The sequence below is a fragment of the Bubalus bubalis genome, chromosome 23, assembly GCF_019923935.1.
Source record: "Bubalus bubalis isolate 160015118507 breed Murrah chromosome 23, NDDB_SH_1, whole genome shotgun sequence".
NCBI classification, from domain to species: domain Eukaryota; kingdom Metazoa; phylum Chordata; class Mammalia; order Artiodactyla; family Bovidae; genus Bubalus; species Bubalus bubalis.
The window spans coordinates 36,466,076-36,492,663 of NC_059179.1; the positions used below are offsets into that span (position 1 = coordinate 36,466,076).

The following is a 26,588-nucleotide window of genomic DNA, read 5'->3' on the forward strand; positions in this document are numbered from 1 at the left end:
GTGATGTTCAACAATGCAAAGTAGAGATTTTTTTCTAACACCTACACTTCCAAAAGATATTTACTTTAAATAAGTGACAAGTACAGTCCATTTGATTTAAATATGCTGAGCTTTTTCCAGCTCCCAGGCCACTCAAGTGCACAGAAGATGAAATAATTGGTAGGATTTTTAATGTTTCTTTATCATGTGACCACTTTGTACAAGTCAAAGGGATAGCCAACAATAGCACAGCCTGTGTGACGCTTGCTACTAATATGCCTGCCAATTAATCCTGACATGGGAGCTTGGCTGGTTACCCAAAACCTGGTATTTTATCACCTCAGGGGGTTAGCTCTTGGATGTTTCTATGACATTTTATACTAATCAATCAATTTTGCTTTTTTTAAAGCTGAGCCTTTCATAGGAACTGCAGATGAGCCCTATGCACACCACACCCAAAGCTACTCTTTTCCCCAAACAGAATTGTGTTTGGTTTGTTGATAATTGCACTTTGAAACCGACTTTTGAAAATGTTTATTCTTATTTCTTCCCTTCCAAGGGGGAAATCTATCTCAAATGTTAAGACAGAAACCCAAGTCCCTCCGAGTTTTCTCATATTATTGTATATTTAAAAATATTACAAGAGGGTGCTTCTCAAGGGAAGTGAACTTTAAAGCTGCCAAAGATAGTTGACTTTCTCCAAATCTGTTACCAATGGATCCCAAGCTGGTTTAAGTCAGTTCTATTCTGAGTAATGACACACGCACTGGGACAAACGCCATGCTAAGATATTTCTAGGACCCCCTGGCAAATGGTAATTTGTCTGAAGACAGCCAGGCAGGCAAAGGAAGGACAGATGGGAAGAATGAGTCTCCTGGGAGCCCTATGTTGAAGCAGGAGTCCTAAATCAACGCCAGGGACCACGTTCTCATGGGCTAAGTCCCATTTCTCATCAGTCACTCATCCCTCCCGATCCGCTGGCTTCCACTGATTCTTTCAACCATTCTTAATGTAGGTCATTTTAAAGAGATCATCAAGCTGCAAGAAGTTTCACTGGCAAACTTTGTCTTTCCCTTATACTCTCTCTCCTGGGATTTAGTCATGAAACTTCTCTGCCTAAAGCATGAGCTTTCTGTTTTTTCCATCATTCGAACTGCTGCCTTCAGGAAGCACTGGGATACATGGGTCTGTCAAATCCAGCTTCTCCTTTCCTTTTTTTCTATCCTTCCTACCCTGCTACAGCTTTATGGAGGTATAATTGACAAATAAAAATTGTATTTACTTAAGGCATACAACTTGATGTTTCAATATATGTGTATATGGGGGGCTTCCCTGGTGGCTCAGATGATAAAGAATCTGCCTGCAATGCAAAAGACCTAGATATGATACTTGGGTCTGGAAGATCTCCTGAAGAAGGGAATGGCTACCCACTCCAGTATTCTTGCCTGGAGAATCACATGGGCAGAGAAGTTTGGTGGGCTACAGTCCATAGGGTCCCAAAGAGTCAGACACAAATGAGCAACTAACACTCTCACTTTCATACATTGTGAAAGGCTTACAGCAATCAAGCTGAGTAACATATTATTACACACCTGACCTAGTTAGCAGTTTTGGGCGTGGGGTGGGGTAAGAACAACTAACATGTATTCTCTAAGCAATTTCAAGCATATAATACAGTATTGCTAAGTACTGTTGCCATGCTATATATATCTAGATCTTGTTCATCTTGCATGTCTGAAAGTTTGTAACCTATAACCAGTATCTTCCCATTTTCCCCACTCCTAGGCCCTGGTAACCACCATTCTAGTCTCTGCTTTAAACAGTTCAACTTTTTTAGATTCCACATATAAATGAGATCATGAACCTAGAGGACATTATGCTAAGTGAAATAAGCCAGACACAGACAAATACTGCATGACCTCTTTTTCTATTTTTTACTTTTTCCTCTCTATCCACTCCTAATTCAAAGAAAGAGCCCAGGTCACGGAGCAAGGCGAACGTGCGCTGGCCTCGGAGTCAGACATCTTAGCCCCACCAAAGAATTACTGTGCGATCTCAGTTAAGTTCCTAGCATGTCCCTACCTCAGCTGCCTCATTTGTAAAAGAGAAGGATGACTACCATACCTGACTGTGGGATGCTGTGAGGACTAAAAAGCACAATGCGTGTGAAATGTTTCACAAAATGAAACTCACTCTACAACTGTTAGTGCTAACTCACACCACCGTTCCCCAGTGTAACACCCCAAGCAAAGCACAATGCCACCATCCATCTCTTGCAAAGGGACTAAATGGCCAGCTGACTTGGGATTAAGCATCACATGTGACATTCTGGAACATTTACTCTACCCCAGGCAATGAAAAATTACCACCATTTAATCCTCTCAATCTAGCAGCTAGGAAGTCTGACTCTGCAATCTCGTGGACTGCAGCTGGCCAGGTTCCTCTGTGCATGGGATTTCCCAGGCAAGAATACTGGAGTGGGTTACCATTTCCTTCTCCAAAGAAGTCCTAGCATTTTGTAGATGAGGAAGTGGAGGCTTGGAGAGGTCACAGCGTTGGTGAGGATGAGAGTGTGGGTCTGCACACATGCTCGACTGCAAAACCCAAGCCCTCACCCCTTGCCTCACATGTGCAAAAATGAGCTCTGATAGAGAGTCATCTTAGGAGGTAAGGTGAGGCTTTGTGGAACCCTTAAGAGCTCCCTAGAAGTAAATGCTGTTTAGCTCCCAGTTGGGTGGATTGTGCGTGTGTCATCGGGAAGAGAGGTACAGCTGTCCCCCCGCTTCCTCTGTATTCCCCCATCTCCACTGCCCCACTCTGCTGAGAAGTTAAATGGCAATCCTGAGAGAAACATCACGCTTTAATTGTACTTTGTCCCTCTGTTTATGAGGCAGAGTCCCTACCACTAATATAGGGGGAGGAAAGGCTATTTCTTGGGAATAGATCTCATGGGTCCCCTGACGTTGGCAGGGAAACCCTGCCTTGGTACAGGGTTCCCCTTACAGGGGAGATGGTCGAGCAGATCTAGATGGAGGTAAATGCTGGTGGACAGGCCAAGCACCACACCACAAAAAGCAGAGGACAGATGATCTGGTGGGGTGGGGGCGGGCAGGGAGATGCAGAGAAGAACACCTCCTCATGGCTGGCAGACTGCTCTCCCATGGGGAAAAACTGATTTCAAGGAGCTTCCAAAATGACTATTCTTCTGAGATGCCACCTAGTCACAGAGTCTGAACTTCCAAAGACACTGACCAGCTGCATCTTGCCTACCATTTGTACATTCACAGAGGACAGAATTTCAGTTTTGAATGCCCACCTCCATGAAGTTTCCAGAACACCAAAGGAGGTTAATAAGCAGGCTGGACACTGCCTCTGCCGTCAAGCTCCATGTACTTAGACACGAGCAGAGAAGAACCTGTTTCTGCTGCAGCCAGAGCTTTGCCTCTTCCTGTGGTCAGGAACCACCTCTGGCCACTGTTATCACCTCATTATAACAGGGTCCTACCCTCATCTGGCCACCAGTCTTTATTGATGCTGGAGTCTGAGCGGACCCGACAAGAACCGAAGGCTGACCTAGGAGGAAGCAGGACACTGAGGCTTGGCCACGGAGAAAGAAGAGACTGCTCTGTGGTGCTACGTCTGCTTCTAGACACACCTCTAACCAGCTGGTGACTTGGTGCAAGCGGCTTCCCCTCCCTGAACTGCAGGGCTCTGCTGTAGGGTGGTTAGATGCCGCAGTATTCCCCAAGCCTCCTCCTACTTCTGGCATCTTTTGCATGGTGCTTTGAAGATGGGGACAGCTCAGGAAATGCTTTAGAAGTATGAAGAACATCTGGTTGACCCTGGATGCCTTCCCACCCACCTTCTCCTTAGTCTTCTGTGTGAGTGCGTTTGAGAGTGTGATGTTGGTAGGGACCCAGGAGGACGAGAACAGAAACATAGCTCAGCTGAATGGCAGATGGGATATCTAAGAAGACGAGGGGAGTGTTGGGGTGAGAAGATAGCAAGCAAAGCAGAAGGAGAAAAACTGCCCCCGGGACCTCACTGGTGGTCCAGTGATTATGAATCTGCCTTCCAATGCAGGGGACGCAGGTTTGATCCCTGACCCATTTCAGGAAATGAAAATCCCACATGCAGCAGGGCAACTCAGCCTGGGGACTGCACTAGAGAGAAGAAGAACTAGCAAGGAGCCTGAGCGCCACAACGAAGGATCCCATGTGCCACAACTAAGACCCAGCATAGCCAAATAAATGAATAAATAGTGTAAAACAGAAAAAAAAAGAAAAACTGCCCCAATACTTTCTAGGGAACAGACGAGGCGGTGAGTCAAGAAGGTATTCGCAGAGAAGTTTCTGGTAAGTGTTCTGGTGAGGGGGATCTCAGTGGGGCCCCGGGGTGGGGGTGGTGGAGAGGTGGGAGGACATATTTCTGTGACAAGGCTGAAGGGACAGCACTGTGCTTGGCACATGTCCCTTCCTCTAGCATGGCAGGAGGCAGCAGTCACCACGTGGTCAACACTGCCTCTCAAATCCAGGAGGAATCGTGGAAAGAACACAAGCCTCTGGATTCCAGGGCCAGTTCCATGACGTGCCAGCTCTGTGGGCTCGAGCCGAAGTGTCCCCTCACTGAGCCCCACATCCTCTGATGAAAGAACAAGGTGGACAACGCTGCAGTAAGAGCACAATCATACCATCCCTCCCCCAGCCCCCAGGAGGGTAGTACCCAAGGAGGTGAGGTGTGTGGAAATCCTTGGTGAAGATATGAAGAGGTTCCCAAATAGCTGAATACTCATTATGATGAAAAAAATAAAAAGGCAGAATAGGCACTCTGCTTTGACTAAAGTCAGGAAATGACCATTCGTAGGTCATCGTGGTCCTGGCCCTTAGAGATCTGCCTCAACTCCAAAGAAGCCTCTGGGCCATTTTCACTGGATTCTGTTCCACGAGGGGCTTTCAGTGCAGTGTTTCACAGCAACTCAAACGCAAGAGTATCTTCTTGTGCTTCCTGAAGAATGAAGCTGTCCAGGATGCTACATTTGCCTTAATACTTCACTAATAACACTGTCTCTGGTATAGCTTTAGACAGAGTTAAATATTCCACATTGAGTCTAAATGCTAGTGATGGAGACAAAGCCAAGGGCTCCCAAGACAATCCCCTGAATGGGAGAAAATATTTGCCAAGTGATATGACTGATAAGGGATTAATATCCAGCACATATAAACAGTTCATACAATGTAACACCAAAGAAATAAACAACCCAACTAACAAATGGGCAGAAGAACTGAATACACATTTTTCCAAAGAGGAAATGCAGAGAAAAACCACAAGGAGATATCATCTCACACCTGTCAGCATGGTTATCACCAACAAGGACACGGACAACATGTGGAGGAGGTGGGAAAAGGGGTTCTTGAGTACTGTTGCTGGGAATGTACGTCGGTATAGCCACTGTGGAAAATAGTATGGGAGGTTTCTCAAAAAAACCTAAAGACAGAGCTATCACATGAGTCTGCAGTTCCACTCCTGGGTATATATACAAGGAAAACAAAATGCTAATTTGAAAAGATACCTGCACCCCAGTGTTCACAGAGCATTATTTACAATAGCCAAGATACGAAAGCCAACTAAGTGTCCATCAACAGATGAATGGATAAAGAAGATACACACACAACAGACAACCACTCAGCCATTAAAAAGAATGGGACTTTGCCATTTGCAGCAACACGGATGACCCTGGAAGGCATTATACTAAGTGAAATAAGTCAGACAGAAGAAGACAAATACTGTATACCACTTATATGTGGAATCTAAAAAATATAATAAATTAGTGAATATAACAAAAACAAAGCAGACTCATGGACAGAAAGAATAAACTAGAGGTTACAAGTAGAGAGAAGGGTTGGGGGAGGGGCAATACAGGAGTGGGAGGCACAAACTGCTGGGTATAAGACAGGTTCAAGGATGTATTATACAACACAGGGAATATAGACACTATTCTGTAACAGCTGTAAATGGAGAGTAACCTTTAACAGTTGTATAAAATTTTAAAAAATTCTTTTTAGAAAGCCAAGAGTTCCTTCTTCCTTTTCTGAATGCTGCTGCTTTGGACAGAACACTGAAAAGCATACTAAATAAACAAATAGCCAACTCAAATCTACCACTTCGCAAACAGAAAGCTTAAGGATTCATCTGGCCAAGCCCCTCATTTTACTGCTTGGACCAAAGGCCCATGCCTCGTAAATGGCAGAGTTGGTCCCAGAGGCCATCTGTCTCTCCACTCTACAGTACATCATGATCTTCACCTCTTGTGGTTAAAATGCACTTTTAAGATTTAAACCTGAGCAGCATTCTATCTCTTTCCAACCATCTCTAAACGCATTTCAGAAAATGAGTCTGTGTCCCCACCCAGAAGACAGAGCCAACGGAGAGTTCGGGCCTCTTCTCTTACCTGTAAGTTTGCACAAGGTGGTAAAACATGAGTGGGGATTTCATTCTCAGAGCCTGCTGGCCCCAGGGGCTTGTTCTTGACCCGGAAGGCTGTGGTGGTGGCGGCAGTGGTGGTCTGAGCTGGGAGGGCTGGCTGCCACACGGTCACATCCGAGCCATTGCCAAAGGCTTGAATTGCATTTTCTGCAGTAAAACAGGAGGAAATCCAATTTCAAAGTCAAGCGGCAAATGTAACAGACAGGATACGTAAAGCCAGAGAGGCACACTAGAAATTCTGATGAGAGCACTGGACTTCTCTAAGCAAAACCCATCCATCCATCCACCCCCTACATACTGAGAGCCAGCCATGGGTCAGGTGCTCTAAAATCAATTCACTCATTAAACCCTGAACTGGACACTTAGCTATGCTCTGTGAGTGCAACAAATATTTACCATGTCCCTCTTCAGGTAGCAGGTACTGAATAAGATCCTTTCCCTGAAACACCCATCAGTCGAGTCTTTTGAAACGTGACTCAAAATAGCCTCAGACCTGCTATTTGGGATCACAATCACTGTTCCATCTTTCAAAAAAATGCTTGTGTCAAAATTTTATACTAAAGGCAAGCTAATTAATAAGTACCACATCCCTAATGATGAGACTGGGGTGACTCAGTAGCATTCATACGAATTCAGCAGGCAGTGAAATCAAACAGCAAAAAAAAAAAAAAAAAAAAATGTGATCCGCTACCAAAGAGCACCTACTATGAGCTCAGCATTGCTCAAAGTATAAACACAACCGATTTCTTTAAAAGAAAAATACATCCCAAACCTCATCAATAATATATCGTGAAAATGTAAGCAAAATTATTTTTTTGCTTTCTGCTCCCAGTCTTCTGAACAAAATCTGCTTAATTAGGAAGGTGCAGCCCTGCTTAAATGAAAAGTTTAAAATGTAAAACTTTAAAAGCTTATTACAATTTCATGGGATTAGATTGTTTTTTATGGCAAGAGTAAATTGGTTGTGTGTTGTTCCCCTCCCCGAGATGAATAAAAAACAGGTTTTAATCAGGTCCTCAGGGATTTGGCCTGGATTTAGGAATTTTTTTTTTATTTCATATTCATTGTATAAGAAATCAAACTCTTCCATTTGGGACCTGAATGTGCAAATTGTTAATATATGACTCTTAGCTGGCATTTTTCGATATACGAGACAGAATAATTTAAGCCTAATCTTCCTCTCAGAAGTGACATTTTGTTCTAAAATTGTTATCCTTGAAGTTCAGCAAATTGGAAGCTTGTTTTTGAAAACTTTACATTTTTTAGTCTGTAGGAAACAGCTTCAAATTAATATCAATGCTTCTTGAGCTCTGAGCTGGGTTACAGAGCTTAACGGGTGGGTGGAGGGTAAAGAAGGTGGTACTTGGGCAACCAGTTTCCTTAAATGACCCCGGACTACAACAATAAAACAAAACCTTCCTTTGTCCCATTAAGGCATGTAGATTCAGGAGACCCACTTCATTTGTTGGAACTGTGATTTCCAGCATGTTTGCCTTGTCATTTGGGAAGACTGTCCACTCGCTCACTCAGTCATTCAGGTGTCAATGGAATACCTACTAAGTGCCAGGCACTATTCTGTGCTGAGAATCAGCAGGGGACAAATGACATCAACACGACAGAAAAGTCCCTGTCCTCTTGGAGGTTATATTCTGGTTGAGGAGGCAAACAGAGAAAGTATACAATACACCGTTGTTGTTCAGTTGCTAAGTCATGTCTGACTCCTTGCGACCCTATGAACTGTAGCCTGCCAGGCTTCTCTGTCTATGCGGTTCTCCAGGCAAGACTACTGGAGTGGGTTGCCATTCCCTTCTTAAGGGGATCTTCCCTTCCCAGGGACTGAACTCGGGTCTCCTGCATTGCAGACAGGTTCTTTTACCATCTGAGCCACCAGGGAAGCAATAGATTGGCATCATGCTTGTGCTACGGGAATTAGAGAGGTTTGGTTAATTTGAGGAGATGGGGAACTGGGTTATTACATTTGGGTTGAAACCTACAAATTCCAATTCCTTCTACCCTAGGGCCTGTTCCAAGAGGCTGAATTTAGTCTTTGTCTTTGGTAGGCTGTGCTCCATCTAATCAAAGTATAAATGGAATGACTATGAAAAATTCTGGCTGGCTTTGGTCCTCATTGAAGACCAAATGTGTTTATGTTTATTAAAAAATCATTAGCATTAAGATACCATTCTTCCCTTCACCAAAGTATTATTAAGCAGGGACCACTTTAATTTCTCTCTGAGGCAGTGGTTTTCCAGCCCAAGTGAGTATAATCTTTTTTTTCTCACACTGACCTCTGTTGTCATTGCTTTATCTTCATTAAAACCTGGATTCTGCCAGAAGAGTGTGCAGGACGTGAAAAAGAGGATACACACACACACACACACAAACACACACACACGATTTATTTCTGTCAAGACCAAAGAAGAGGCTTAAGGTATAGTTCCATGATATAGTGCCCAATGCTATTCTGGCAAATGTCTCCACACTTTAGACTGGTTTGAAACTTCATTTCAGTATCCAAAAGCTTGTTTTCATTTTAAGATGATCAAAGCATTTGGTTATAGCCAAGAACCCACTGAGTGAATCTCTTAGATTTCTCTTTTCAACAAAAGAAACAATGAGGAGGTTTTTGAAGTAACACTTAATAGCTTTCCTGTGTACAAGCAGTAAAGAGTTTGCTAATTCTTTAAAAATCAGTCAGAGTACCATGGAGAAATTGTCACCTAAGGGCACAGTGCTCAGAGGTAAGTGAACCTTGGCCCATGCTTCCCACTGGGAAGTTCTACCTGGTCCTTGATGTTCAGGCTTGTGTTTTTATCCACCAGCCCCTCAATCTCAGGCCTGATGCAGAAGCCCACGGGGTGCAGGGGCTGCAGAGGAAGGAACTGGGTGGGGCTTTGGATCCTATCTCTGGCGTGGCTGGTCTAGGTGAACACCAGCCGCTTATTCCACTGTGACATGGAGATACTATTAAGTGCATCTCCTAGGATTCTTGTGCATGTTACAGTCAATGAGACAATGCATTGGGCTGGCCAAAAAGTTTGATCAAGTTTTCCCTAACATCTTACGCGAAAACCCGAACAAGCTTTTTGGCCAACCAGATATAAGTTACACTTCTCCTAAGAGGGAGTTTGCAGACAGAGGAGGCACCCGATAAATGAATGGTGGCTGCTGCAAGACACGAATGAGGTATTCAGCTGGATCTTTGCCTGTGGCGCACACATCTCGGTGGATAGGAGGGAGACTTGGCACAGTGCTTCGAAGTTCATTTGATGAGGCTCATCGTTCACACTTGTACATTTCTCTCTATCCCTCTTCCCCTGGGAAACGTGTTTCCAAATTGCCTAAAGGACCCTGCAATAATAATGGTACTGTTTCCAAGCAGAAACCTCCCCCCGACCCCTACCCCCAGCTCATCTCATCTCCGGAGATATTCAAAGCTCCTGGCTGCATCACCAGCCCATTCCACTCAAGAACTGCTGCTTCTCCTCTGAGCCAACCCTGAACATCCAGGGGGCTATTGATGTTAACATTCTAATTTTTCTCACAGAGCCCTTGGAGGCCTACCCTCATCTAACTTGCCCGAGTGTTTCACATTGTGTATGCTGCCCAGGTTTTAAAAACCTCTGGAACTGATGTGGGGCTGGTTGCCAAGATCAACATCTCATCTGTGGGTGGAAGTGTTTCTCCCCACACGCTGTGCCCTTGGCTATTGAGTCTTTCACTTCCTGGGGCTTCTGGACTCGCCACCTTGGCAGCACCCAGTTCATCACTTGCTATGGTCCTGCTGCAACATGCAGTGTGGCTAAAAGGATCTGGATTCACCATGAGCGATCAGGAAAAAAAAAAAGAGAGAGACACACACACACACAGAGGAGGCGGACATAGGAAACATGAAAGTACAGTTTGAACTTAGGGGAAAACGTTTGTGTGGCTGTTGTCTATTTTTTCAAACTCACTAAGACATGTGTTGTCCTTGAAGAAATTCAGAAATTTCAAGCATTCCTCCAGGTCGTTTCCGCTGTTCGTGCAGTCACACCAGGGGGCCACGCTGAGGCTACTGGAGTCTATGTAGTTGGGGGTCATGACTGTACCTAAAAGAGTAAAAGCAAGGCGTTTTATTCCTGTGTGATGATATAAACTTTCCTATAGCCTGAAAAGAAACAAATGTTCCTCTGACTACGGATGCGCCGTGGATAACACCGTGGATAATTACAAACACTGTGTTTGCTGAGTGGGAAATTATGTTAAGCAGTGCATTTTCTTGGCAATTTATCTTGAGCACATAAAATAATTTACACATTTACTTAAAAAATTCTAACAGAACTCCTTGAGCTGCGCTTAGGGTATTTTTCTCTGCACAAATGGTGTGGATGTCGTGGAGCAGGAGAGAATTAACTTAGAATGCATGAATTGCCAAATCCCTTGCATTTTCTTGAAAATGTCATTAATCTTCACAAATAGATAGAGCTGGTTTTACATATCTTAAAAGGCCTTTTAGGACTTTGCCATCTACTTCCTTCAGAAGCAAATGGCTCCTTCAGAGTAACCCAGGGAAGCTTAGAAGCTTTCCTTATGGGTTACCCCACGTTCTAGATGTATTCAAGGACGCCTCTGCTCACTAGACTCTCAACAGATTTAAACAAGGTCTTCCAAGTTGTGATGGAATTGGAAATAAACAGTGGAAATTTCCTAAGCCAGTGGCTCCTCCAGTATTGTCTTAATAGTCCTCAAAAATCCTCAGAGAAATGCTGGGTGGTCTCTTGCCCACATCTTCCTGTGTATCCATTGTTCTTCTGATGAGTTCTGTATTGGTGCAAATAAACAATGCATTTACACTTAACACAACCCAAATGTCTTCTCCCAGGTGGCTCACACCAGGCAATGCCTACTTATGCCAAGAAGCCTTCTGTTTTTATATATTTTGTGGAAGTAAGAAGTAATAGGCAGTCCAGTGAGCCACAGGATATATTTGGTTCAGAAACAGAAAAAAAAAAAAGAATTCTTTTTAAGCTCTTATGGATCAAGGGCATATCTTCTTTGCTGTACATTCCTTACTGACTTGAACTAAACAATTTCCCATTCTACCTTGGGAGGAAAACTTCGACCCACAGCAGAGAGAAGCTTGTAACTTTAGGTGAGAAAGAACAGGCACCCCCAACACTGAATGAAGAGGTTAGAGTATGTCTGCTAAGCACCCACTGTATGTCTGGCTCCAGAATGGATCCCTGACATTTGGAAAAGGTAGGAACTAACTTTGTCTTCAGAGATCTTAGAACACAATGACCAGAGTGGAGGGAAAGATCTGGACCCAAGAGAGAAATAAATTTTGGCTCACAGAATGCATTGTTTCAACTAGTTCTTCCCTTCAGTGATTTCATTATCCTCAGGTATGTAATAGTTTGTTGAGCTTGAACCCACATGGAGTTTTCAATGAGCACGTGCACCTCGAATGTGCAGACTAAGGTATTAACAGTGGTCAGATCTGCGAGTGGGGCTAGAGATCTTTTAACACTGTGGGTTTCTCTGCATTTTAAAAAACTCTTTACAATGAACACGACTTAATTCATTGCTATTTCTTAAACATGTAATTCTATCATTGATAAATAATCCTTACTAGGGACTACTTTATTTAAGAGAAGGAAAAACTGAATGCAAATTTGGAGGAGTGACTTCCCTGGCTGCCCAGTGGTTAAGACTCCAGGCTTCCACTGCAGGGTGGTCACAGGTTTGATCCCTGGTCAGGGAACTAAGAAGTCACATGCCAGTCCTGCCAGTCTCACAACATGGCCAAATAAAAAAATAAATAAAAATGGAGGGCTGACTTAAGGAAGATAAGCTCATGGGACCTATCAGTGAGAATGGTCAGTCGCTGGTGAAAGGTATTACCCAAGACAGCACAGGTATCCTTGCAAATAAAATTGGGCTGAGTGTACAGCACCTGCATATCCCAGCCTTCAGTATGGCCAGCGCTTTTCCCGGTGACTCTTGCTGAAGACATGCTGCGACAAAGACTCTGGTCTGTGCTGTCCCTCTTGATAGGACGTTCTTCCTGCCCAGGGACTAGTGTGATAGTGGCAGGAGCTGGCGCCCTGGCTGAGCCATCAGGCTCCTGACAACTGTGATTCCCCTCATCCTTCCCCAGCTTTCACTATGTGTTCCTTCTCACACGACAGTCGTGAGGGAGCCCTGCCTCCAAGGCTTCCTACAGCCCCGGTACCAGGAGCCTCATCCTTTTCTCCTGCTGCCCTGTTTATTTCTGGGCATGAACCTGCCTCACTCCTGTCCTCTCCCAACTCACCAGTGCCTTGCCTAATTGCACTGCTCTCCTGAATGCCAAGAACCTCAGGTCTTAAAAGACAGAACAAGACTACTTCTGCTATGTTTGTTCTCAGGGAAAAAATATTAGGGAAACCTGCCCCCGCCACCAGGAGCTGAATTACCCAGACTATTAATGGCAAGCAGAACACCAAGTCTTCAGGGATTTTCCTTCCAAAGGGCCATTTCAGGGAAACAGCCTTTCTGACTTCCCCAGACTGCATGACTTCCAAGCTCCCCCTCTCCAAAGTTATGTACTTCAGTTCACTTGGTTTGACTTGCTCTCCTCCTCCATAACCATGCTTTCCCCACTTACTTCTGTTCTGTGCGGTCAGTTCTTCAACTGAGATGCGTCCCCGGTCTTCACACTTGCTGCCTCCCTGCTCTTTAATAATCCCTGCCTTTGTGCATTCATTATTCTTTTCCCCCACTTTTTTAGAGACAAGTCCTAAAGAACTCAACATCAAAACGCCAGCACAGAGGGTTCCAAGGAGATTTTTACAACCACAGAGGCTATAGGCTACAACGGAAGGACTCTGGGTGTTTGTGAACCAGCATTTTCTCCCATCCCATGTCTCCCCATCTTACCAATAAGCCCCGAGTAGGCGAGGAGGCAGTCAGCGTAATTTTCCTTTAGACAGCTGCTGACAGACCTTGACTCCGGCTGGCAGTTGGTGAAAAAATCGGCCAGGCGAGATCTGCAACAGAAGAAAGTTGGGGGAGGGGGGGAGGATGTGTTTCAAAATAGCCCAAGCTTCTGCACAGACATAATTTTTCCTTATTCCTTTCTCAATAGGCCTTTTTCAACATCCCCAAATACAGAGAGTGTAGACTCTTAAAATGTTAGCATCTTCTCTTATATACAAGCCCCCGGCTATCCCCTCGCCCACCTGTGTCTGCTTCTTTGCAGAGAAGTCTTCAGGGCCTGCAACTGGAGAAATCTTGACGCTTTGAAGTTTCCCTTCAATATTTATTTCTGACTAGACTTATTTGCATCTTTAGGAAATATGCTTCTGCACACACTCACCAGAGATCCACAGTGGGAAAATATTTACTTTATACAGAAACATGTCCCTGGCGTCCAAATAGGATCCTACAGCCCATCTGCTCCCGTAATTCCTAGTGGCTTTAAAAATATGCGTATCTAGTCTTCTAAGTCATCTCTCATCTACCACTCCAGGGAGGGCAGTGGTATATTCCAGCCAAGGGATGCTGAGGGGGAAGTTCGCCTTTCCAGCACTGCAGGGAAAGGCAAAAGGGACCAGGTGATGCTGGCTCAGGATGCGACTGGCTGTAGGGGATCCCCTGGTCGAAGTGCAGCATCTGTCTGCAGTTTGGGAAGCCTCCACGGGCCAGCACAGTCCACCCAGAAGCCCTGGGTGGTGGTGAAGTTGCCGAAGTACAAAGGGGCTGCAGACATCACTGGTCTGCAGAGGAAAGGGGCTCTTTGTGGCCAACCAGCTGTTTTTCAGTCTGAAGAGGATATTGTTGGAGAAATTCTAAATGAGAACTGGGCCATCTCTGAGGTCATCCGAGCAGACAACAGCTCTGTTTCTATGTGAGGAACACAATAGACTTCAAGAGAAGCTAAATTATCTGGCAATTATAGGAGACAATGGATGGCTGTCTTAGCTCCTTCTCTTTAGCGCACTCGAGTTGGCAGCCAACATACCCAGGGCTGTTTTTACCTCTTTCCACCCAAGAAATTGTATTTACTTAGCATCTCTAACGGTATAAACAGGGTTGCCTGGGTGGGGCTGAGCAAGGTAGAATGTGTGGAGATCACAGGGGTTTGTAAAAGATCTGTAGGAAGCATATTCTGGGCCCTTTTCCTACAATTTGAACTGGAAGAAGATTAAAAGGCCTGATGAAATGATCTGTGTGCACAGCACATTGGAAAGGCTGCACAGTGTTCCTATGGGATTGGTCTCTCCTTGAACCCATGTAAACAAGGCGTGTCTGAGCTTTCCTATCTGCGCCGATCTGTACACTCCGTATGTCGTGTGCCTGGTTCCATCACTGTGACTCCCCGGGGCAGGTGCTGGAGCTCTGTTTTATTTTCTTTGCACAGCACCTGACACTCCTCAGAATGCTTCCCGAGCGGGGCCATGTGGTGCAGTTAAGTGGCTTGGCAAAAATCCTCCAAATGAGGCTGGTGCATGCGCCTGTGTGTGTGTGTGTGCCCGCATCCCTCCCACAGTCTGAGCCTAGCTGGTGTTTTCTGACTCTAATTGAACACACCGAAGGGCGTAAAACCTGGCCATTTTCTGTAGCCTGGTTAAAGGATTTATCTTTCAGAAGAAATCCCTAAAGGTGACTCAGACTTACTCAACTGGCACCAATGGCATCCATCTTGGATCGAGTGTCAATTTCAGAAGAGTTTTCCTGGTCATGAAAGTTAATGATCTCATGGCACTGGGCTTCTAACTTTGCAGAGGCCAACTGTGTGGTTCAGGCAGCTGGGACTCCAGCTCTGCACACAAGCTGATCAGCTCCCTGACCTGGCAGCCCTGCGCTCCCAGCTGCCCCCCCAGAGAGGGATGAAAGGTCGCACTGTCTCCAAGCCTCCTGCTTCTCGTAGTCTCTCGAGCAGACTATTAACTGAACAGCACCGTGACTCGGATTACTATCCTCCAGCGGGAGGCTAATGCCACCAGACTCATTTTGCTTAACAACCTCAGAATTGACTCACAATTGGACTCTGGAATGAAAGGCTAATTGAGTTAGTCTGCTGCAGAGAACATAACCCTGATTGGGAGGATAAAACTAGATATACTGCTTGAGCATCTCCCTGAACAGGCTGGTTTTGGAGAGAAGATTGTCAGCCCAGATCTCAGTCCTAAGACAAAACCAGCCAGCGGATGCCAAGAGTTTCAAAAATAATGGTGAGCCCACGAGGCATTGCTGAAATATGAACATTTCACTGGTTCCTTCACCTCTGATCCACCTCCCTCTGCCATTCATGTTTGGAGACACGATGATCACTTTATGGGACCCACATTTAACAGATAGAAAAACTAAAGGCAGAAGAAGTTTATACAGTGGTTGTGCAAGCAGGTGGACTGGTACATTTTCATGAATTCTGCGAGTTGGTTAACTTCACAGTGGTAGCTTGAAAGTGGACTAGGTGGGAGAATTTTCATCATGGTAATCTGCCAGCTTTACATATCACAACCCTATGCTGTCCTTAGAGATCAGATCAGATCAGTCGCTCAGTCGTGTCCAACTCTTTGAGACCCCATGAATCGCAGCACACCAGGCCTCCCTGTCCACCACCAACTCCCGGAGTTCACTCAAACTCACGTCCATCGAGTCAGTGATGCAATCCAGCCATCTCATCCTCTGTCTTCCCCTTTTCCTCCTGCCCCCAATCCCTCCCAGCATCAGAGTCTTTTCCAATGAGTCAACTCTTCGCATGAGGTGGTCAAAGTACTGGAGTTTCAGCTTTAGCATCATTCCTTCCAAAGAAATCCCAGGGCTGATGTCCTTCAGAATGGACTGGTTGGATCTCCTTGCAGTCCAAGGGACTCTCAAGAGTCTTCTCCAACACCACAGTTCAAGAGCATCAATTCTTTGGCTCTCAGCCTTCTTCACAGTCCAACTCTCACATCCATACATGACCACAGGAAAAACCATAGCCTTGACTAGACGAACCTTTGTTGGCAAAGTAATGTCTCTGCTTTTGAATATGTTATCTAGGTTAGTCATAACTTTCCTTCCAAGGAGTAAGCGTCTTTTAATTTCATGGCTGCAGTCACCATCTGCAGTGATTTTGGAGCCCAGAAAAATAAAGTCTGACACTGTTTCCACTGTTTCCCCATCTATTTCCCATGAAGTGGTGGGACCGGATGCCATGATCTTCGTTTTCTGAATGTTGAGCTTTAAGCCAACTTTTTCACTCTCCTCTTTCACTTTCATCAAGAGGCTTTTGAGTTCCTCTTCACTTTCTGCCATAAGGGTGGTGTCATCTGCATATCTGAGGTTATTGAGATTTCTCCCGGCAATCTTGATTCCAGCTTGTGTTTCTTCCAGTCCAGCGTTTCTCATGATGTACTCTGCATATAAGTTAAATAAACAGGGTGACAATATACAGCCTTGACGTACTCCTTTTCCTATTTGGAACCAGTCTGTTGTTCCATGCCCAGTTCTAACTGTTGCTTCCTGACCTGCATACAAATTTCTCAAGAGGCAGATCAGGTGGTCTGGTATTCCCATCTCTTTCAGAATTTTCCACAGTTTACTGTGATCCACACAGGCAAAGGCTTTGGCATAGTCAATAAAGCAGAAATAGATGTTTTTCTGGAACTCTCTTGCTTTTTCCATGATCCAGCGGATGTTGGCAATTTGATCTCTGGTTCCTCTGCCTTTTCTAAAACCAGCTTGAATATCAGGAAGTTCACAGTTCACATATTGCTGAAGCCTGGCTTGGAGAATTTTGAGCATTACTTTACTAGCGTGTGAGATGAGTGCAATTGTGCGGTAGTTTGAGCATTCTTTGGCATTGCCCTTCTTTGGGATTGGAATGAAAACTGACTTTTTCCAGTCCTGTGGCCACTGCTGAGTCTTCCAAATTTGCTGGCATATTGAGTGCAGCACTTTCACGGCATCATCTTTCAGGATTTGGAATAGCTCAACTGGAATTCCATCACCTCCACTAGCTTTGTTCGTAGTGATGCTTTCTAAGGCCTGCTTGACTTCACATTCCAGGATGTCTGGCTCTAAGTCAGTGAACACACCATCATGATTATCTGGGTCGTGAAGATCTTTTTTGTACAGTTCTTCTGTGTATTCTTGCCATCTCTTCTTAATATCTTCTGCTTCTGTTAGGTCCATACCATTTCTGTCCTTTATTGAGCTCATCCTTGCATGAAATGTTCCTTTGGTATCTCTGATTTTCTTGAAGAGATCCCTAGTCTTTCCCATTCTGTTGTTTTCCTCTATTAGCAAAATGCTCTCAAAAAACCAGCATTGTGTAGTCAATCCCACAGATAAAGGAAGTATCTTTACTTCCTTCGAGTTCTTGGGAACTCAAAGTTCTTGGGAGTTGAATTTCAGAGCTTTCTGGATGAGCTACCTCTCCCATCCCTAATCACCTTTGTGTCAAATGACATGTGAAATGGTGTCATAAGTTAACCTCCCGTCTCCAGTATCTTCCAAAGAAACAAAACAGTTCTCTCTAAAGATGCTCCCATCCCAACAACACAGTCACCGAAATCTCTCAAAGCAACGTGTGCAAATGATTACAGGTATTGATAAAGCAGCTGACTTCTTGTCCTTTGTATTGACTGAATGACGGGTCAAATGTATGTGTTAATAAGGATGAATGAGTTCCCTGTCCCTAAACCCAAATAACCTGCCATCTAGAAGCTGAGAGAAACAAGTAAAAAGATGGTAATACCATTATGGCTAGTTCTCAATAAAAGACAAGAAAGGTTGCTAATAAAAGTAACACAACATGAATCAAGTGTTTAGAATATGTTCGGTACGTCTTCATATACTTTGTATTTTTCCCTGGCAACTCTAATAAGGTAAGGACAATTACTCTGTTATCTTAATTTCACAGAGGAGGAAACAACATCTTATTGAGTTTAGACTAGATTGAAATAGTGAATAGCAGAACCAGGATTTAAAAGCTATGACAAACCTAGACAGCATATTAAAAAGCAAAGACATCACTTTGCTGACAAAGGTCTGTACAGTCAAAGCTATGGTCTTTCCAGTAGTTATGTACTCAATGAGAGTTGAACCATAAAGAAGGCTGAGTGCCAAAGAACTGATGCTTTCAAACTGTGGTGCTGGAGAAAACTCTTGACAGTCCCTTCGACAACAAGGGGATCAAAGCAGTCAATCCTAAAGGAAATCAATCCTGAATACTCATTGGAAGGACTGATGCTGAAGCTGAAGCTCCAATACTTTGGCCACCTGATATGAAGAGCTGAGTCATTGGAAAAGACCATTATGCTGGGAAAGACTGAAGGCAGAAGGAGAAGAAGGTGGCAGAGGATGAGACTATTGGATAGCATCACCGATTCAATGGACATGAACTTGGGCAAACTCCAGGAGTTAGTGAGGGACAGGGAAGTCTGGCATGTTGTAGTCCATAGGGTTGCAAAGAGTTGAACACTTCTTAACAACTGTACAACAACAAATTCTTACTCTACAATTTAAGCTTTTAACACAACAGGAACTAGTTTCAGAGAAGTTGTAATATTGAGACTGAGGCTTGGAGGATCAGTAGGATCCTTCAGGTAAAGGTGGAAGAGGGTGTTCCCTCTGCAGAAGGAAGCAGTAAGTGATAAAGTAACCACATTCATAAAAATCCCAGGAGAACAATCATAGAGTATTTGTACCTGCCAGGCACTGATCGAAGTGTCTGGCATGTATTCACATATTTAATTTTAACTGTAATAGTTGATACTCCCAGTCCCATTTAGCAGATGGAGACACTGAGGCAAAGAGAGGTTAAGTAACTCCTCGGAGGTTGTAGAACTCTGTGCTGGAGCTGAAATGTGACCACATTCTATGCGACTCCAGAGCCACAGGACATTCTCAACCACTACACCTAATACACAGAGTCAAACAGACTCAGACATGACTTGGCAACTAAACAAAAACAACAGCAGCAGCTAACACATGCCTCATCCAGAAAATTGTCAATTGTTCACTTGGGATGGCGGGGCCACAGGTGAGTGACAGGAGATGGTGCTGGCAAGATCAGCAAGGGCCTTGAATGACCTAAGAGGCTGGATTTTATCCTGAAAGCAGTGGGAACCACCAAAGGATTTTAAACAGAGAAATAACACGATCAGGTCTGCAGAAGAGAAGGACTCTTGGGTGTTTCCGTTCTTAAGCAAAGATTTGCTTGAAGCTTCTTCTGTGCCCTCCCTGCTCTAGCAGAGATGAGAAGAGCAGGAAACTGGCCAAAGGAAGGAAGGAGGCTGAGCCAGTGAGTACCCAGAGGCAAGAACTGAGGACTAGAGGAGGAGGAGGGAAGGAGGATGCCCTGAATGGTAGGTGTTGAGTGAGTGAGTCAAAGTCACTCAGTCCAGTCCAACCTGTGACCCCATGGACTACAGAGTCCATGCAATTCTCCAGGCCATAATACTGGAGTGGGTAGCCATTCCCTTCTCCAGGGGATCTTCCCAATCCAGGGATCGAACCCAGGTCTCCCTCATTGCAGCCAGATTATTTACCAGCTGATCCACCAGGGAAGCTCATGGTGGGTGTGGACAGAATGAAAGTCAAGACTAGGGATTTCCCTGGTGGTCCAGTGGCCAAGAATCTGACTTGCAATGCACGGAACTCAGGTTCAATCCTTGATTGGGGAACTAAGATCCTGTATGCATATGTGCTAAGTTGCTTCAGTTGTGTCCGACTCTGTGTGACCCTATGGACTGTAGCCCGCCAGACTCATCTGTCCATGGGGTTCTCCAGGCAAGAATACTGAAGTGAGTTGCCATGTCCCCCTCCAGGGGATCTTCCCGACTGAGGGATCAATCTCGCATCCCTTATGTCTCCTGCATTGGCAGGCACGTTCTTTACCACTCGTGCCACCTGAAAGGCCCCACGATCCTACCTACATGCTATGGAGCAACTAAGCCCTAGTGCTACAAGTACTGAGCCCTCGTGCTCCAGAGCCTGTGTGCCACAACCAAAGATCCCGAGTGATGCATCGAAGATCCTCAGTGCCACAACAAAGACCCGACACAGCCAAATAAATAAATATTTTTAAAAAAGAAAATCAAGACTGCAAAAAAAAAGGGGGCAGAATCAGCTCAGTAGACTGTGGAGTCACAGAGTGTAGTGGGGCACCCAGGAGAGGATGGTTTGCAGGGAAGATAAGAGAGGTGGCTTGCGACTGTGCTGAGGTCATGGCACCACGGGAGTCAAGCATCTAGCAGGTTGCGCGATTCTCAGACCTCCATCTGTCCAGTGGCCAACCAGCCCCGCATCCCAGGATGGCCCGGTACACATATCCTCCTGCCCACCCCGGGTAAAGAACCACACGATAACCTTTTTCAATGACTTCCTCTGCCTGGGCTGCAGTGATCCAAACAAGAAAGCTTACATGGCCAGGGTGGGATTAACAAAGAAATTCCACAAGTGCGTGTCTTCTGGAGACATGAAATCTCCATGACAACAGCAGTGATGAGCCTGACTGTTTTTCTCTGAGAAAATGAAAAGAAAATGAATAGGCACTAATGTAGAAATATATCTCCCTCTGAAAGGAGAAATTTCCCACCCTTAAAGAGGAGAAAAATGCCCGCAAATGCCAAGTTGGCCTTAGGAAATCTGCTGAAGAGAAAACAGTGGTTTATGCAGAAAATATCGTATTAAAGGAAGCATGCTGCTAACTGGAAATAGAAAAATGATTATAATGATAAAATCTAGGAGAGTCTTCTCAAACAGCAGATGGTCTTTTGACAGTGGAGGAAAAATCATTTACCTACTTTTTCTGCTAACATTTTTAGGAAAATCGAGTTATGGGGAACAGTTCAAAAACATACTAGTAATGCCCAGTTTCACTCATCCTGGATTATTCTAATCCTGTAAATGTTTGTGTTTTTTTTTTCTTCTCCCCAGGGCAAATCCCATACTTGGACACAAGCTGTGTGGTTGATGGAATGGAGCCTTGGGCGAAGAACTGTGAGATCCTGAATGGGATCCAGGCTCTGACACTAATTAACCAGAGTTCCTGAGCATCATCATATGATGCTTGACAACTTTGGATTTCCCTTCCACTTTAGAACAGTCTGTTGGACACTTGAAGCTACTTGGAGAAGAAACCCACTTGTTTTCCATGCGTTATTATTATTTTCATCCATGATTCCACTCCACCATTACACACGATTTTAGTGTCAAGGCATTTGGTTTCTTTTGAGTATAGAGATCACATCTTCTTTTTTTTTTTTTAAGATGTTTTTGATGAAGACCATTTTTTAAAGTCTTTTATTGAATTTGTTACAATACTGATTCCATTTGTGCTTTGGTTTTTGGCCCCAAGGCATGCAGGATCTCAGCTCCCCGACTAGGGATGGAGCTCGCACCCTCTTGTACTGGCAGGTGAAGGCTTAACCACTGGGCCACCAGCGAAGTCCCTAGAGACCAGATCTTTCTACCGGATCCCCACATCTCACATGCAAGAAAGCTGAGGGCCAAAGAGGTTAAGGTCCTGCTCACTGTCACATGGTGAGCGGTGGCAGAGGGCTTTCACTGGAAGAGGAATTGCTAGCTGTCTATAACAGCCCAGGAAGGGAGAAGTAAGGAGGATGTTGGACTTCAATTTCCCTGCGATTGAATTAAAGTCATCTAGTGTAATGGCAACCCACTCCAGTGTTCTTGCCTGGAGAATCCCAGGGACAGGGGAGCCTGGTGGGCTCCATCTATGGGGTCGCACAGAGTCGGGCACAACTGGAGCGACTTAGCAGCAGCAGCAGCAGTGTATAACTGCTCTGTCCTTCCCACTGTTTGACCAGAGTGTTCTTCAGTCCTCTTCCTGATTCCACTGACAGCCTCAGCGAGCACTCTGCAGGCAACACTGGGGCTCAGGAGGGGTCAGAGAGGGTGCAAGACTCTGCCCAAGAAGGTGGTGAGTCTATCCATGGACGAGGCTACCTTTTATTAAGGAGTCTTTGGGGCAACACCACTGCCTATACAGGACCACAAGACTTGCTGACCCACTAGCAACTCAGAAGCTTGGACTAGAATCCATTCATTAATTTGCTTGTGTTAGAAATTACTGGTGTTTTGCTCTGAATCCAACATGAGTATTAGGGCTTTAAAGTCTTGGATCTCAACTCAAGACATTTAGTTTCTAAAAGCACTCTCAGTGGGTCAGTTGGAAGAGCCAAAAAATGACGGCCCTGGGAGTGGCATGCACCTGTTTCTAATCCCAGTCCTACCTTCCATGGTTAAATAACTTAGCTACGTATTGGACATCTCTAATCCTCAGTTTCATCACCAGGAAAATGGGGTAATGGAACTAGAGTTGCCTTAAACGGCTGCTGTGATACCTTACTGACAGTTATATAAAGCACCTTGCTCAGAACCTAGAATACACTTTGTGCAACACATTTTTATTTCCCACCCCTTCATCTTTTCTCCCCAACTTCTGGTCCATTCTAATGTGAAGCACTTGCCACAAAAAATACAGCAAGCTCAACACAGAGAAATATGTATCTTAATCTATCTTCTGCTGGTCTTTATATGACAGATGAGCAGACCTCAGAGATGTTGCAAGTAGTAAAGCGGATACTGCAATAAAGCAAGTCACACGAATATTCTGGCTTTCCCATGGATGTAAAAGTTTTGCTTTTACTATATAGCATTCTCATTAAGTGAGGGATACCATTAGGTCCAAAAAATGTACATACCTTAGTTAAAAATACTCTGCTGTTAAAAATGTCAAAACAAATGCAATAACAACATCAAAGGTCACTGATCACAGACCACCACCACAAATCACTTATGTATTAAGTATTATAAGAATTACCAAAATGTGACACAGAGGCAGAAAGTGGGCAAATGCTACTGGAAAAACGGTGCAGACAGACTCGTTCAATGCAGGGTTGTTGCAAACTTTCAATCTGTATAAAACAGCTTCTGCGAAGTGCAATAAAATCAAGTATTAACACATCTGTGCCTAAAACAGGTTAACCTGTGTCACTGAGGGCAGTTAAGTCTGACCAAAACAAACTCAACAAATCTGAAGCTAGGGATCCTGAGGTGTTACTTAAAAACCTCTCAGCCATATGAGCTCATAGAATAAAAGCATTTTAAGAAAAGCTATTTTTTTCCACCAGGAGTTTAGGGGGAAAATATATTTTTTTAAATGACTAAACATCAGTACGTTTGTTAAAACTGCTGATCTCCTATGAAGAATAAAATCAATTAGAAAAACACGCTGCCTAGGATGACAAAGCAAGAGCAGGGGAATGGTAATTTTCTGGAACAGTGACACAAAACAGATTTTTCCTCTTTCTGTTTTTAGAAAATTACCTTAGCCCTTCTTCTCCAGCAGCCTACTGGAGAACACATCTGGAAAGCATCCTTCAGCAAATCAGAGTCTATGTTGAACAGATTTTGCAGGCAGGCGGTGGGGGGTGGTGGTGTTTGGGGTGGTGGTTCTTGACTTGCTGGTCCCTTCCTTGGACAGTACATTCTGGCTTCCTGAAGCAGAGGCCCAGTGTTTGCCAGGGACGGCCTGGGAAGGGGGGCTCAGGCTGTCCTTCAGAAAGCCCGGGTCCTCCCACTCCCTGGAAGCAAACGTGACCTCCCAGGAGCAAAGGCCCGGGGGCAGGTTCGCATGCCCCAGGCGCAGAAAGCCAAAGCCCCGCTGTGTTCCTCGGCCCCTTGATGCGGCTTCCTACCCTCAGCCAACTGATGTGTTTCTTGGTGATTTAGCCAGACCGCAGCCACATGTGACTGGGAAAGGGAGGTGTGAGGTCCCAGCAGTCTTCAAGGCTTGCCTAATATCTGTGTTTCCTGGAACAGGAAGGCCCCTGTGACCAAGCAGAAGTCAATGCCTGTTCCCCCTCAAATCCCTGCTCAGGTTCATCCAGATTCTTGGGGAGGTTCCAGCCCCTTTAACCCAACGCCCTGCACCTGTGCCCCTCATCCTCGGGAGGCCCTGCTCCGCTGGCTCCTTGGCGGCTCCCAGTCTAGCATATGGGTCCCAGGAGGCTGTGGTCACTGCCCTCTGGGCTTGACCCACAACAAGAGTGAATGTAGGTGGAGGCATGCATCATTTTAGTCCACGCATCTGGCTTGGGGTCTATCTCTGGGTGGTGGGCTTGGTAAAAGCAGGCTGCAGGGCAGAGATGCGATGCCTCCTCAGCCTTTCTGTTCACATCGAACTGCAACAGCCCCCAGAGGGAAGTCCAGGTCAGCATCAGCTCAGTCTCCACATCCCTCACCAAGTCACCCAGAACAGTAACAGCCATCCATCCACATCTGCAGAGGGCTGACAGGGCTTGACAGCTCATTTCTACGTGGCAAATCTGAAAAGCAAGCTAGGGTAGTCGGTACGGGGATCCATCCCAACCCAGAAGAGGCTCCTTGCAGTCCCTGACTCGATGCCCCAGAGCTGTCCTTCAGCTGAGACTCCTCCCTTCAGCTCCCTCAGCAAATTTCTCCAACGCACACACCGCTAGTCATGCAGTAAGCAGACCTCAGTCATGATGGGAGTATAGCTACATCACAAACAATGCTATGCTGCATAGTCAAATCAAATAGATCTGTTTTGTATTATCCGTGCTATAGAATGCCCATTATTGCAGAAAACCTAACTTTGGTGGTACTTGATTTTACAGGAAGAAATGGAGGTAGAAAAGAAATTGGGAGTTTTTTTTCTGGATAATGAAAGTATCATTTACGCTCTCAAGTATCCAACAGCTGTCTGTGACAAAGATGCTAAACCTCTTGAAGTGAATCTTATCCAATACTTTTTTTTCTTTAATATTTCTGCAGGAAAACTTCAGTAATCAGTTTTGTGACTTTTGGCCACTAGGAGAAATAGACATCTAGGTGTTCACCCAATCTTTTGCCAGTAGAACCACATCTTAAAAACTTCAAACCAACAAGCTATGAATTTACTGCATGTGGAATTCTGCAGGTGGGGCTTCCCAGGTAGCTCAGGGGTAAAGAATCTGCTGGCTAATGCAGGAGATGAACATTTGATCCCCGGGTCAAGAAGATGCCCAGGAGTAGGAAATGGTAGCCACTCCAATATTCTTGCCTGGGAAACGCCATGGACAGAGGAGCCTGGTGGGCCACAGTCCATGGGGTCACAAAGAGTTGGACACAAAGTAGCAAACTAAAAAACAAAATCAACAAGAACTCTGCAGGCACCTCCATCTTTAGGAGTGAATTACAGAAGTTGCCTGACATTCACCCTGGGATCTTAGAAACTCTAAGTCAACTGCCTTAGGTACCCAGGGCAGCAAAGGTCACCCAACATGGTTTCATTTATTTATGCCCACTTTTGCTTCAGAAAGAATTTTGAGATGAATTCAGATGTAGCTTTAAAGCAACAGAATAAATGCAAAAATTAATGTGGGTATTTGGGGCCGAAGAAAGATAATAGAGAGGCAGTGGTGTGGTTAGTACAAAATGCACACATTGTCCTGGCTAGATTAAAGCTAGGTACCTGGCTCTGTGATTTCTAGAAACCACTGAGAAGGGAGTGGGGGTGGGAATCTAGTTCCACAATCCATGGTACACCAAAAATTAAAAACAAGATAGATGCTCAGGAGAGAAACTACTATGGGAGATGGAACAGTGGTCCATGAACATGTGTGCATTCTAGACGCTGGAATCTGAGACCTAAGACTATGTCAGCTGACATGGTAATAGTGCCTCCTTGCAGATATGGTTAAAGTTGTGGACCTTGAGGTGGGGAGATTAATCTGGATTGTCCAGATGGGCTCAATGTAATTACAAGGGTCTTTAAAAGTGGAAGAGGGAGTCAGATGAGGAGGTCAGGGTGATACCATGTGAGAAAGATAGGACTGGCTGCTGCCGATTTGGAAGACGGAGGGAGGGGCCATGAGTCAAGAAATGAGACAAGACAATAGAGTGTATTTTCCCCTTAAGCCTCCAGCAGGAACTCAGCCCTGCAGATGCCTTGATTTCAGCTCAGTGGGATCCAGGTAGTGCTTCTGACCTCCAGAAACTGGAAGAGAATACATCTGTGTTATTTAAAGCCACCACATTTATAGTGATTTGTTCCAGCAGCAACAGAAAATGAAAACACTATGAAAAAGCAGGACTCAGTAAAGGTTTTGCATATAGAATCTGAAAATGGGCCAGGA

At 44.9% G+C, this 26,588-nt stretch overlaps 1 protein-coding gene across 4 annotated transcripts in view; it reads right to left on the reverse strand.

Annotated features, from left to right (window-relative positions):
* Nucleotides 1-26,588, reverse strand: part of GFRA1 (GDNF family receptor alpha 1) — a 230,299-nt gene that overhangs the window by 25,458 nt on the left and 178,253 nt on the right. For all 4 annotated transcript variants that reach the window (XM_044934905.2, XM_006071673.3, XM_006071676.3 and 1 more), the window contains 3 exons: nt 13,366-13,475; nt 10,419-10,553; nt 6,428-6,609 (listed from right to left, as the gene is read on the reverse strand). In XM_044934905.2, coding sequence (XP_044790840.2) covers nt 6,428-6,609; nt 10,419-10,553; nt 13,366-13,475 — 427 coding nt within the window. The remainder of the gene's footprint in view (nt 1-6,427; nt 6,610-10,418; nt 10,554-13,365; nt 13,476-26,588) is intronic.